The 11235-nt window shown below is 52.8% G+C and overlaps 1 protein-coding gene across 2 annotated transcripts; it reads right to left on the minus strand.

The window, feature by feature from the left end:
- Positions 1-1267: 1267 nt before the first annotated feature.
- IRF8 (interferon regulatory factor 8) lies at positions 1268-10271 on the minus strand. 2 transcript variants are annotated; one of them, XM_062007348.1, is made up of 9 exons: positions 10257-10271; positions 8434-8608; positions 7179-7362; positions 6039-6127; positions 5467-5578; positions 5107-5154; positions 4145-4531; positions 3557-3672; positions 1268-2452 (listed from the first exon to the last, which is right to left on the minus strand). In XM_062007348.1, the coding sequence occupies exons 2-9, from the start codon at positions 8605-8607 to the stop codon at positions 2276-2278; spliced, it is 1287 nt and encodes a 428-aa protein (XP_061863332.1). In that variant the 5' UTR covers position 8608; positions 10257-10271; the 3' UTR covers positions 1268-2275. The 2 variants fall into 2 exon arrangements, with proteins under 2 accessions (XP_061863332.1, XP_061863330.1); XM_062007346.1 differs by lacking the exon at positions 10257-10271 and adding an exon at positions 10086-10156.
- Positions 10272-11235: the final 964 nt, after the last annotated feature.

An 11235-nucleotide genomic window follows, 5' to 3' on the forward strand; every position in this document is an offset into this window, starting at 1 on the left:
TGGAGATGCTGTGGTGAGAGCAGCCTACAGGCAGAGATGAGCTGCAGTCAACCCACTCCAGCTCATGGCCTTCATGTCTTAACTGTGCCCTGACCACACACTCATGCTTAGGGAGGTCCCTCTCACTAATACAAAAAAGAAGAGTAGCAAAACAGAGGGCTGATCTGTTTTGCTATCCAAGCAAGGAGGACAGCTTTGCATCCACCACCTCAGCATCTCCTACAAACACTCAGCATCCAGTTGCTTCTGTCTCCAGCCATCCCCTTTATAAGGGCTACATCTCCCCTACCTTGGGTACCAGGGTCACTTCATGAAGGCTGGTGCTTCCCTGGACAGGGCTGACCCAGAACATACAGTGTTCATCCTTCCCAGGGGCCAAGGTGGCAGATCAAACATAGTCTTTCCTCTCTTCCAGAACCTCTTGAGGTGCTGCCCTAAACACAGGCTTGTAGTGAAGGCAGGTGAGGGTGCATATGCTCAGCCTTTCCTTCTGCAACATTAACTTCATTTGACCAAGGTGAATGCTCCCTTTTCCCCCCAAACACCTCCAACTAGACCAGGCCTCATGAGAAAGATGAACAGAGAAGGCAGTAGAGAAAGGTTCCACCAGGCAATAAGAGGAAGGACAAGAGCATCCCTTCAAGCAGCACCATAAATAAGTACCCTCCATCCCATCACCTTAGGGCATCAAAGCCCAGGTCAGAGAGCAAAGGACACCCAGGTCAGTACAGTGGCAGCTGGACAGCACCTATCTTCATGCTCCCCAGAATTAAGGCCCTACAAGTGGTACCCTTTTCCTCCTTCTATCGCTTTACAACATTTTGGCTCATTTCTCTCCTGCTCCAGATGAAGCTGAACAGTTACACAGGAGAAGGGAGGCAACAGAACAAGAGAAAACAGCCTCAAGTTGAACCAGGGGAGGTTCAGGCTGCATGTGAGGAGGAATTTCTTGGCTAACAGGGCTGTCAGGCATTGGAACAGCTGCCCAGGGAGGTGCTGGAGTCACCGTCCCTGGAGCAGTTTCAGAGCTGGGTGGATGCTGCACTGAGGGAAATGGTCTAGTGGTTGACAGGGCTGGGACAGAGGATGCACTCAGTGATCTTACAGGTCTCTTCCAGCCCAAATGATTTTGTGATAACAGCAGAAGCTTAAACACACACCCCACCACAGGGAAGGTCAGGACAGGAGCAAGAGATCCCAGACGCTCCCCAGCAGAGATATGACACCCAATCATTGCAACCAAAGAAAACCCACAGAGCAAGAGAAATACAAAACATAGCACTTTAATTGCAGGAAGATAAAAAAATTACCAAAAAAAACCCCATTAATAAACCTCAGGCATTAAATAAATAGGCCACTTAGTTGCACACACACATGTGCAGTCCTGGTTTGTCAGCTGCAAGGCATCAGCAGCTCCCTGGTGCTGGGGGCACACACAAAGCATGTTAATGAGGATTTACACATGGATGCTGCTGCCTGGTCACGCCTGGGAGACACCAACATGTGCTTGTGGGAGGGTAAAGCCAAGCTACTCACACTATGCTGTAATCTTTACAGTTAAAGGTGTTTTATAGAATATAAACTCTGGCTAGGATAAAAAAAAAAGTAAGATTCCTAAGTACTTCTATTCAACATTTACATAGAGAATTGTCTGTGTTGGTTCCCAAGTTGCAGAATCCTTTGGTATTACAGATAAACATAGAAACCTCGTAGCAAAAATAGAGAGGCATTTGAGAAGGTTCTCCTTGGAAGGCACAGGCTGTCTTCCATCAGCAGGACTCTTTGGGGGGTGAGGGGAAAAGATATGATTTCTGGAAAGAATTTCCTACATTTAAGCATTTTAAGGCTTTAGTCAAGAGTCACCTCCTACCAAATCACTGTTCTCAGCAAGGTCAAGTTGCAGATCACTGAGATGGGTCGTTACAGCTGATGATTTTTGGTTCTGCTTGACTGGCCATTAACAAAGGCAAAGCCAGCCCTAACCTTCCTGCACAGCTCAGACACTCCCTCCTCCCCTTGCCATCAGTTATGAACAGCACTGGGACTACCCTGCTCCCTACAAAAGTCCTTTTTTATCAGTCAAGTGCATGCAGGATGGATGCTGAGCACCCAGCCCACCTCCTTATGCCACTTTGCTGCTGTATTTATACAGATTCTGGACTGAGAACAGCAAAAGAACAAGAAATCAACTTTCCAACAGGTGAATTTAGGCACTAATGAGACCAAATTGGGTCCAGAGCAACCCAAACCACCAGGCTAGGTGTGCTCAGGAGGCTCAGACAGCAATCTGTTGGTTCTCTCTGAAGATGGGCCGCTGGTGCGATGCACAGATGTCCTGGAAGATCCTGTACACCTGGTCATGCTGTGTCTCATCAGCCATGGGGAGCATGGGGCTGGTGCTGCAGGTCTTCCCAGCCTCCTCCACCAGCTGCCTGACACACAGCTGCTCCACCTACACAAAAAGAGAAGTCATGAAGACACTGAATGAACAAGAACCTCTTGGGGTATCTCCTACTGCTGTCACACACATCCTCCCCTCCACCAGCCCAGGTCACACAGCAGGGTGGGAGACACACAGCAGAGCACTTGTGCCCAACAGACCCAGGTGGCCAGACCCTGCCAAGCCAAGAGATCCACATCCACAAGGCATCTTGGCACAAGCACATCTAGGAAAAAAAGGAGCAGTTATGAGAGCTCTTCTCCCAGCAAGGCTATAGGGAGGGAAGGACAGCTAGGGGACATCCCAGCACATGCTGTGTGATCTTCTGGTGCACAGACCCCCAGCAAAAAGAGGTGACTAGGTCAGAAAGTTGTGCAGGGAGGTGTAGGATCAGTCTCTTAACTTGTAAAATCCAGGGCCTCACAGTCTCAATGGGTCTCTGCTTGCTCAAGGACAGATGCAACATCCTCCATCTACCTCCGTGCCATGCCTCTGCTGTCACAGCCTTCTTTGCCTAAGGGGATCTCACATTGGGTTCAGGCTTCAGAAACAGCTTATGCATTATCCCAAGGCTTTGAGATCCCAGAATTGCCTAAGCTTCCCCAGGGAGAAGCTTCTGGCCAGAGCCATGAGGACTGCCCCTTTCATCTCATCCCCTCCTTCATCCTCCTGAAGGTTTCCCAACCCTGCTGCTGTTCACCACGGCTCCTGTTGGCTGTTTAGCTTGAGGCTGTCCCTTAACTCAACCCTTCCAGGGAGTTACTCCTCCCATTTCCCACAGGAGAGGGCAGAGATCCCAGCGACGAGAAGCAGGAACAGGAGGAAGAGAACAGACTTCCTAACTGTTTAGAAAAGCTTTGGGAGCTTTATTTGCAAAGATATCTACCCAGATGGAGTCTGACAAGCACCAGCCCAAGCACCTCTCCCAGGAGGCTGCAGATAAGCCAACCCTCACGCCTCAACCTGCTACCCCACCAATTCAGACACTCAAATGACCTGTAGCTCTGGGGGTTGAAGTTAGAGCCCTACTTGTGGGGAGGGAAAAGAAAAGGCAATATGGATCCAGACAAGGTGGGAAATGCATCAGCACAGCCCTAAAGGACAGCTCCTCCATACCTGGACAAGGATGAGCTTACAGCGCAGCGGCATCGCGTCCGGGAACTCCTCCCCGAAGCACAGCATGACCCTGCTGTCTGGGAAGCGGCCCTGGCTGCTGTAATACTGCTGCAGCTCTGCAAGGAGAGGGGAACACTTGGAAACTGCTTACCATGAACTGCTAGCCTTTGCTACCCAGCTTTGGGAACAAGCACCCTGCCCCAGAAAAAAGCTGCAGGCTCAAGAGAGGGCAGCTTTGTCACACGAAGCCTCCAAGCGACAGGGGTTTGGAAGCAGATCTGATAGCACCCTCTACTCCTCTACTCATCCAGAGCACCTGGGTAAGCCAAGTGGGTTAGTAACTACTGGAACAGGCTGCCCAGGGAGGTGGAGTCCCCATCCCTGGGGTTTAACACACAGCTGAGGGCCATGGGTTAGTGGTGGGCTTGGCAGTGTGAGCTTATGGTTGGACTTCATGGGCTTAAAGGCTTTTTCCAGCCAAATTGATTCTATGATTCTCTGACTTCAAAGTGCTCCAAGGCAAGAGGGTTTCACCCTTTCAATCCCCACCAAGCAGATGAAGAGAAAGATGGGAATGCTCCTACAAACCTCTGGAGAACAAGTTGGTGTCAAATATCTTCACCACCTCATCCCGGTCCAGTTTGTTGGGCCTGTCCTTGTAGACCATGGTGTTCCCACTCCAGAAGACCCTGCCCTGGCACAGCCTCTTGATGAAGATGCCCTGTTTGTTGCTGTGCAGCAGGACACCCTTCTCCAGGTGCCCAAAGAGCTTCTTGGTGATCTGCTTCTGGCGGTCGTTCTGGATGGCATCAGCCGAGGGGAACCGCACGTGCTCGAGGGCGTCGGGGGCATAGAGCTTCTCACCGTGGCTGGAGGGGTGGCTGAGGGAGATCCTGCAGCCCTCTGTGCACGAGGTGGTGATGTGGCCCACCAGCCTCCCACCATAGTAGAAGCTGATCACCATCTGGGAGTAACCTGAGAGGGGATGGGGCATGTCGGTCACCCATTGCAAAGCCAGCCTGCTCTTCCCTGCAATGCCCAAAGGTTCCTGGGAACAAGTCTCAACATGATGGAGGAGACCTACTTGCTTAGAACACATCTCCAGCACTCATAGAATCACAGACTGGTAGGGGTTGGAAGGGACCTTTAGAGATCAACCCCCCTGCCAAAGCAGTTCCCACTGCTTAGAACCAGGTCCACTCAGCCTGGTAGCAGAGCTGATCAGCAAGCAAGAGCTCCCAATACTGAACTCTTTCCTCCTGCCACTGTTCCATACTTCCCCTGCTGTGGGCAGATCTCCCACCAAAGGCAAGGCTGGTCCCAGCCCCCTGGGGCAGCTCCCTGTGCTGTGGCAGGATGTGTCCCCATTCAGCACACAAGCCCTGGGGATAACTCAGGAGGGCACACGATCTCCCAAACCCAGAGCAAACCCTCCTCCAAGACAGGGAGCAGAGTCAGAACTGCCTTCTGTCACCACATCTATGCAAGGCCAAGCCACAGTAAGACTTTCGATAGCCACAGTCACCAGCCAAGCAGCAGAGCTGCCTTACCTGAATGATGCTGCTCGTAGCCTGAGTATCCATTCATCAGGGGCAAGGCTGTGGGCAGAGAGAAAGCAGAGCTGTGCCTGTGTGTGTGGCTCACAAACACCCATCTCCCCTCTACCAGTTTTCTCTCCCAGGCACCTCAGGCTTCCCACCTCTCACACAAGAGGTGCCAGCAAATACCCCCAGATGGATTTAATCTTGTGCAACACACTGTTGGGTGCCTGGTACCAAGCCCAGTGTTTGCAGTTAGTACTTTTAAGCATCCTTAATAAGGATAAAATGCAACTGTTGTCCATTATCCATCACTGTCCTGGACAAAAGTCTTGGTCCTGTTAAAGCCCACACACACTGTTGGGTACTTACCAGGGCTGGGCTGCTGCACCCACCAGTCAGGTATTGGGGGGTTTCTGCAGGTCTCCTGTGGGGGTGAGGGGCTTCTCTTGATGATCCCCAGGTACTCATCTACACAGGGAGGCTGTATGAGACCAGACACCAAGATCAGAGCAGATCCAATGCCTTGGGCAGCCACTGCCCTGTGCTGTACTCAGAGAGGCTCCAAATGGCAACACCAGCAGGATGCCAAGGAATTGTTTTGGTTACAGAAATCCAGTTTGGCATTTCTCAGGCTGTACACTCAAACAGCACCCTCAAGAGCTACAGAGCAGAAGCAGGCCATGGTAACACCACCAAGAAGGGGAACATAGTCACAAAACAGCCTCTGTCTCCCAGCAAAGGTCTCACCAGGGATGCAAATCCAAAGCATGAGCCATTCTTCACAACCACATCCCAGAGATGGCTCACAGCAACGAGCTGTGAACCCCAGCCTTGCTCACCAGGCTGATGCCCAAAGCTTTGCAGACTGAATTTTAGGACGACAAGACTTTAGCAGGCAACTCAACACCATCAGTCCACCTCCAGCCAAGTGAAGGGCTTACCTCTTTAATGAGGTCATCAATGGCAGAGGAGCTGCAGTCCATCTCCGTGACATCATTCAGGCTGCTCCCGTTGGCCATGCCTGCTTTGCCTGGAAGGAGAGACCAGGATGCAGTGAGGACATAAACCCTCCTCCCCCCCTCTCAACCACAGCTCATCTCACTGCTGGGTTTCACAAATCCTTCACCCCACGAAAGTTATGAAACTGAGAACCACAGCACAGCAGAGACACATAACAGCACTGCAGGGGAGCTCACAGCCACCTCCAGCTCCACCCAGAGCTGCTCTTCAGAACCAAAAAACCAGCTTCCACCCCACTGCCCCACTGCACAGTGACCAGCAGCAAGGCAAATCAAAAAGAGACAGAGCCAGAGCACAGAAGAGGGTTGAGTTTTTTCCTCTGAGCACCCCAGAGACATGAGGTACTGCTGCTGCTTCTCCTTTTTCCACCAAACACCCTGAGCTCAGTCATGCTGCTGGTGGGAACCTGCAGGGCCATTTGCATAGCAAAATGTGAACAGGGCTGAAGGAGACCAAGATGCTAAAGGCAGATTTCCTGACAGAGAGATTGGGGTGGGTTTTTTTTATTTTTGCAAGTTTATACTTTAAAACACAAAAGGAAAAAGCACACACACACATCTAACCACAAAGAGAGATGTAATTATAGCACAACCTGTGCTGCACCAGACATCACAGCAGCAACTGCTCGCTGTGAAACTACTGCTACTTTAATCACTGCTGGGGCAAGAGAGAAGGGACTAACTACAGCTCCCTGCCATCTACCCAGAGCAGGTGTTGGGAGGATAAGAGGTTGAGGTTTAAGTACAATCCTAAAGGGGGAAAAGATATTTGCTCCTGTAACATCCTTGCAGGATGGAAGTGAATATGATGCTGCAGTTAGCCCCTATTTCCTAAGCAGCTGTTTGGCAGGGGGAGAAAAAAGCCTGTCCTTTGTCTTTCCCCTCCCTGTCACCACTGTGACACAGGGGAGAGCTTCTGCAAAGCAGGACAAGCAAAGTGTTACAGCACAAGAGCAGAGCCTGGCCAGGAAGCTCTGCTCAGATGTAGGTCAGCAGCATGAGCCTGTGGTTACTCACAGGACTGACCTGCACTGGCAGTCAGTCCCTTATCAGGGCACTCACATTTCTGTTCCTCCTCTGGCACAATCCTGTAGACCTTGTAGGGCTCAGAGATGTCCAGCTGGGATCTGTCTGTCACCTCCTCAAAGTCAGGGCTCTTGTTCAAAGCGCAGCGCAGCCGCGTCTTCCACGTAGCCGGCTCCGCTTTGTCCCCTTCTTTGAATTTCCCTTTGAACACAGCCCAGGCCTAAAACAAAGCAACAACAACAAAAAAACAATCCTCCATGAGAGCTTTGCCAATCCCCTCAACCCCAGGGGTAAAGGTTGCCTTTTGCATTGTGCTCTCCTCACTTCTCTGCCCCTCGCAGCCTCTCAGCCACGCCAGGCGTGTTCAGCTCCTCGACTGCAGCACGTGGGGATGGGTGTCTGAGCACAGAGCAGCAGCACCTGCCCCAGTGATGCACCCAGCTGCAGCAAAAGGCTGCAGCACCCAGACTTTACAAAGTAGAAGTCAAGTTGTGGCCTCATCTCTGCACCAACAGGTCAAGAGCTGCTGGGGATATAAGGAACCATGGCTGAAGCAGTAGTGTTCCTAACAACCTTGTAACAAACTAAACTCCATTTCCCAGCTCCTAAGAAATGAAAGCTGGTTTCTTTTCAGATCAGAGCATCATTTGTACTTTTGGTGGGAGAAAACACTTTGCCACTAAAGAAGTGCAAAATATGTATTATTTCCCAAGTATCCATATTTTACAGGTATTTATATGGCTGGATTCAATGCCATCCTCATAATGCAGCACTGCCAAAGCAGTTGCCACTGCCCTGAGACTGAGCTTGCTCACCAGCACAGATATCTGGAAGAGGGAAGGGAATTCCTGAGGAAGAACCTGACCTTTTTGCTTCAGGATGGAATTTTCCATTTCCTCCCCACCTCTAAAACCAGAAATCCCCTCTTTCAGGTCAAATCCAAAACCTCCTTCCCTCCTGCAAAGCCTTTCTGGGAAATCCAACCTTCTATCAAAAACGACCTGATAAGAAGTTTAGAGCAGGTCAAAAGGAGCACATCCAGCTCCTTCTCAAGTCAGATCAGCACTAAAGCATGCTGAGAACACCTAAAACTGGTACTAACATTTGGCAAAAAGGAACAGACACCTCCAGAAGAGACTCAGAGAACAATTGTGAGGTGAAACACAAAGGTTAAAGATGCAAAACTCAGACAGCACAGACATCTGCCACCAGTGGGAACATCAGCAAGGGGAAAAACAGCATCAGAAGGGCCAAGAACCACGGCAAACAGGAGAGAACCATCTGTCCCTACCTTGAAAATAGAGGCATCCACCTCCTGGTTGTAGTCCTGCTTGCCAGCGTGCTTCCAGGGGATGCGGAACATGGTTTTCTCCTCGTTCTCCCAGATGAGGCCGGGGTACAACTCGCTGTCGATCTGCTCGATCAGCCACTGCCGCAGCCGCCGCCCACCGTTGCGGTCACACATCCTGCAGGGACAGAGAGGGACAAACCCCCTTAGCTCCCCAAGCACCATCCCATCACAATTAGGGTACAAGTGATCATGCTGGGGCTTTGGTTTGGACCATGCACAGCTGGTGGGGGGGGGGGTGCCTGCAGAGACAAGCAGCTCTGCAGGTCCCACAAGCCAACATCTCTATACTACCCCCTCCCCTCCTTCTTTTAGAGTTAGAAATCAAAGCCATTTTCTATCAGTTACTACAAGTTCTTCCTCCAGCTCTGTGAAAGCTCTGCTCACAGAAGCAGGCTGGCTTGGTGCCCTGCTCACTTCACTTTTTTTGCAATGGGATAAGTGACATCAGACACAGACAGATGGGAATTAAAGCACCTGGTTGTGCTGTCACCTGAGCAAGTGACACTGGGACAGGCCATCCTGTGAGTGTCTGCAGGTGAGAGCCAAGGGCTATCCCCAGCTGGTATTGGTACAAAGGTCTGTTCCAAAGGAGACAGAGCCCCTCTCACCAGTCACTGCCTATTTGGGGAACAGGCAGTGGTTCCAGGCAGCACCCAAAGTCACTGCAGGGGTGGGAGCCACACAACCAACTCTCTCAAACAGAGGACTGATACAAAGCCACCCTTGCTGGGGACCTTGGGTCGTTTTTAGTCTAAACTGCTGGGTGATTTCATGGGCAACCCATGAGAAAGTTTCTCCTGCTCATCTGGGAGACCCAACCCTTCCAGCATCCTGTGTCACCTCCATAGCAAGACCCACAGGGACCTCTAGGAGTTGGTAGCCTAACAGGAGTGTCCAGTATCAGCCCTCTGTGATTTTTTTGGGCTTACAGTCCTCTCCCAATTATCTCAGGACTACTTCTCCCTCATTCCTTCTTTATCTACTGCGCCTTAGGAAGGCTTTGAGTAGCAGATGAGGATTTCCCCAGCACAGCTCAAGACCTGCTGGCCCTTGCTTTGCCACAGGCTCACACCAATTTAATGCCACCAACTTCTTCCCTTCTCCATTGCCTACTGCTGTACAGTGCAACACAGAGCTCCTTGGCTCTTCCATAACACTTCCCTGGTCATCTGAAGCACAGCCTCTGACTTCAGGGATGGTAAAAGCTAACACCACCAGCCAAAGCAACAGCTCTCTAAAGCACATGCCACAGCTCATCCCCAGTGGGACAGGGGTCCACAGAGCCCCTCTGCAGACTCCCACACTGAACATCTCACACCTAAGCCCCATAAGGAGCCTCAGAAGTGCTTACTGAAACAGGATGCTCTTCTACACCAGCACCTTTTCTCGAAAGCCTGGTCCCATCCCCGGCAGAGACCAGAGCTCCATTTCCCTTCCACGAAAGGCTGAAGAAGCCCTTCGGGCTGCCACTGCCTCTGTGAGTCAGCACACAGAGGACACGGCCACAGAGCCCTGCCCAGGCAGCACCGCACCAAGCACCACAACCCACCCTCTTCCTGCTCCCAGCCATCACCAGCCTCTGATCCACTCACCCATCCATCCATCCCGGGCTTTGCAACGGCACCTCCCGCAACCTCAGCGCCAACCGCACCCCATCCAGGCATCCCCGCACACACATAGCAGCAGGAACCAGGCTGCGTCGAGCCCCCCATCAGCCCCCCGCGCATCGCCCCGTTCCCGCCAGCGCAGAGCAATACCGGTACCTCCTCTCCGCACGCACCCCGCACCACTGCCCGCGCCGCCCCCGAGACAGCTTTTTATAGGAACCCAGGGGCGGGACCAGCGCTGACCGTCCAATAGGAAGACGCCTCTGTGTACGGCGGCCCAATGGGAAGGGCGAGCGCGGCCGGCGCCGGCTTTCTCTGAAGCGCGCGCCGTTCCGGGAAACCAACCCGGGGGCGTGGCCGGGGGGCGTGGCCTGGAGGGGGGGTGGCCTGGAGGGGGCGTGGCTCGGCCCCGGGGGTCAGTCCCGGGCCGGGGGTCCCATGTCCCATGTCCCGTGTCCCATGTCCCGTGTCCCGTGTCCCGTGTCCCGTCCGTCGGTGGCCTCGGGCCCCGGTTCGTCCCCAGGCTGAGCTCAGCCTCCCCAGGAGCGGTGTCTTCCCCTGGAGTGGTCCCAGATCAGTCTTCCCAGTCCCAGATAGGTGTCTTCCCCCATCCCAGACTCCCCACTCCCACATGAAGCTGTGAGCCCCACACCAGTCTCCTCAATTCCCCACCCAGCCCCATCCAGTCCATCCCCAGCTGCCTAGATCGGTCCCTCCCCAGCCCCATCCAGTCCTTTCCCAGTGCCAAAACAGTCCCCCAATCACAGATTGGTCCAACTCCAGTTCCAGACCAGTCTACCCAGTTCCAGATTGGCCCATACCCAGTCCTAGACCAGTGTACCCAGTCCCAGATTGCTCTATCCCTTGCCCCAGTCCACTCTCCCCAGTCTTATCCAGTCCCTCCCCGGTCCCAAACCAGTTTCCCAGTCACAGATGGGTCCAACCATGGACAGTTCCCTCCTGGATCAACCTCAGGCCTGGAATCCATCCCCCCTTCTCTGCCCTGGCAGTGCCTGCTGTCCCTGGCTGAGATAAGTGCTCTGGCAGTGCCCAGTAGCCCCAGTCCAGCCCAGACATACCCAGCTGGGGCCGCTGGCTGTGGCAGAGCTTGAAGGACCATCTGCAGCCTGACCTC

This window comes from Colius striatus, chromosome 14, assembly GCF_028858725.1.
Source record: "Colius striatus isolate bColStr4 chromosome 14, bColStr4.1.hap1, whole genome shotgun sequence".
Taxonomy (NCBI): domain Eukaryota; kingdom Metazoa; phylum Chordata; class Aves; order Coliiformes; family Coliidae; genus Colius; species Colius striatus.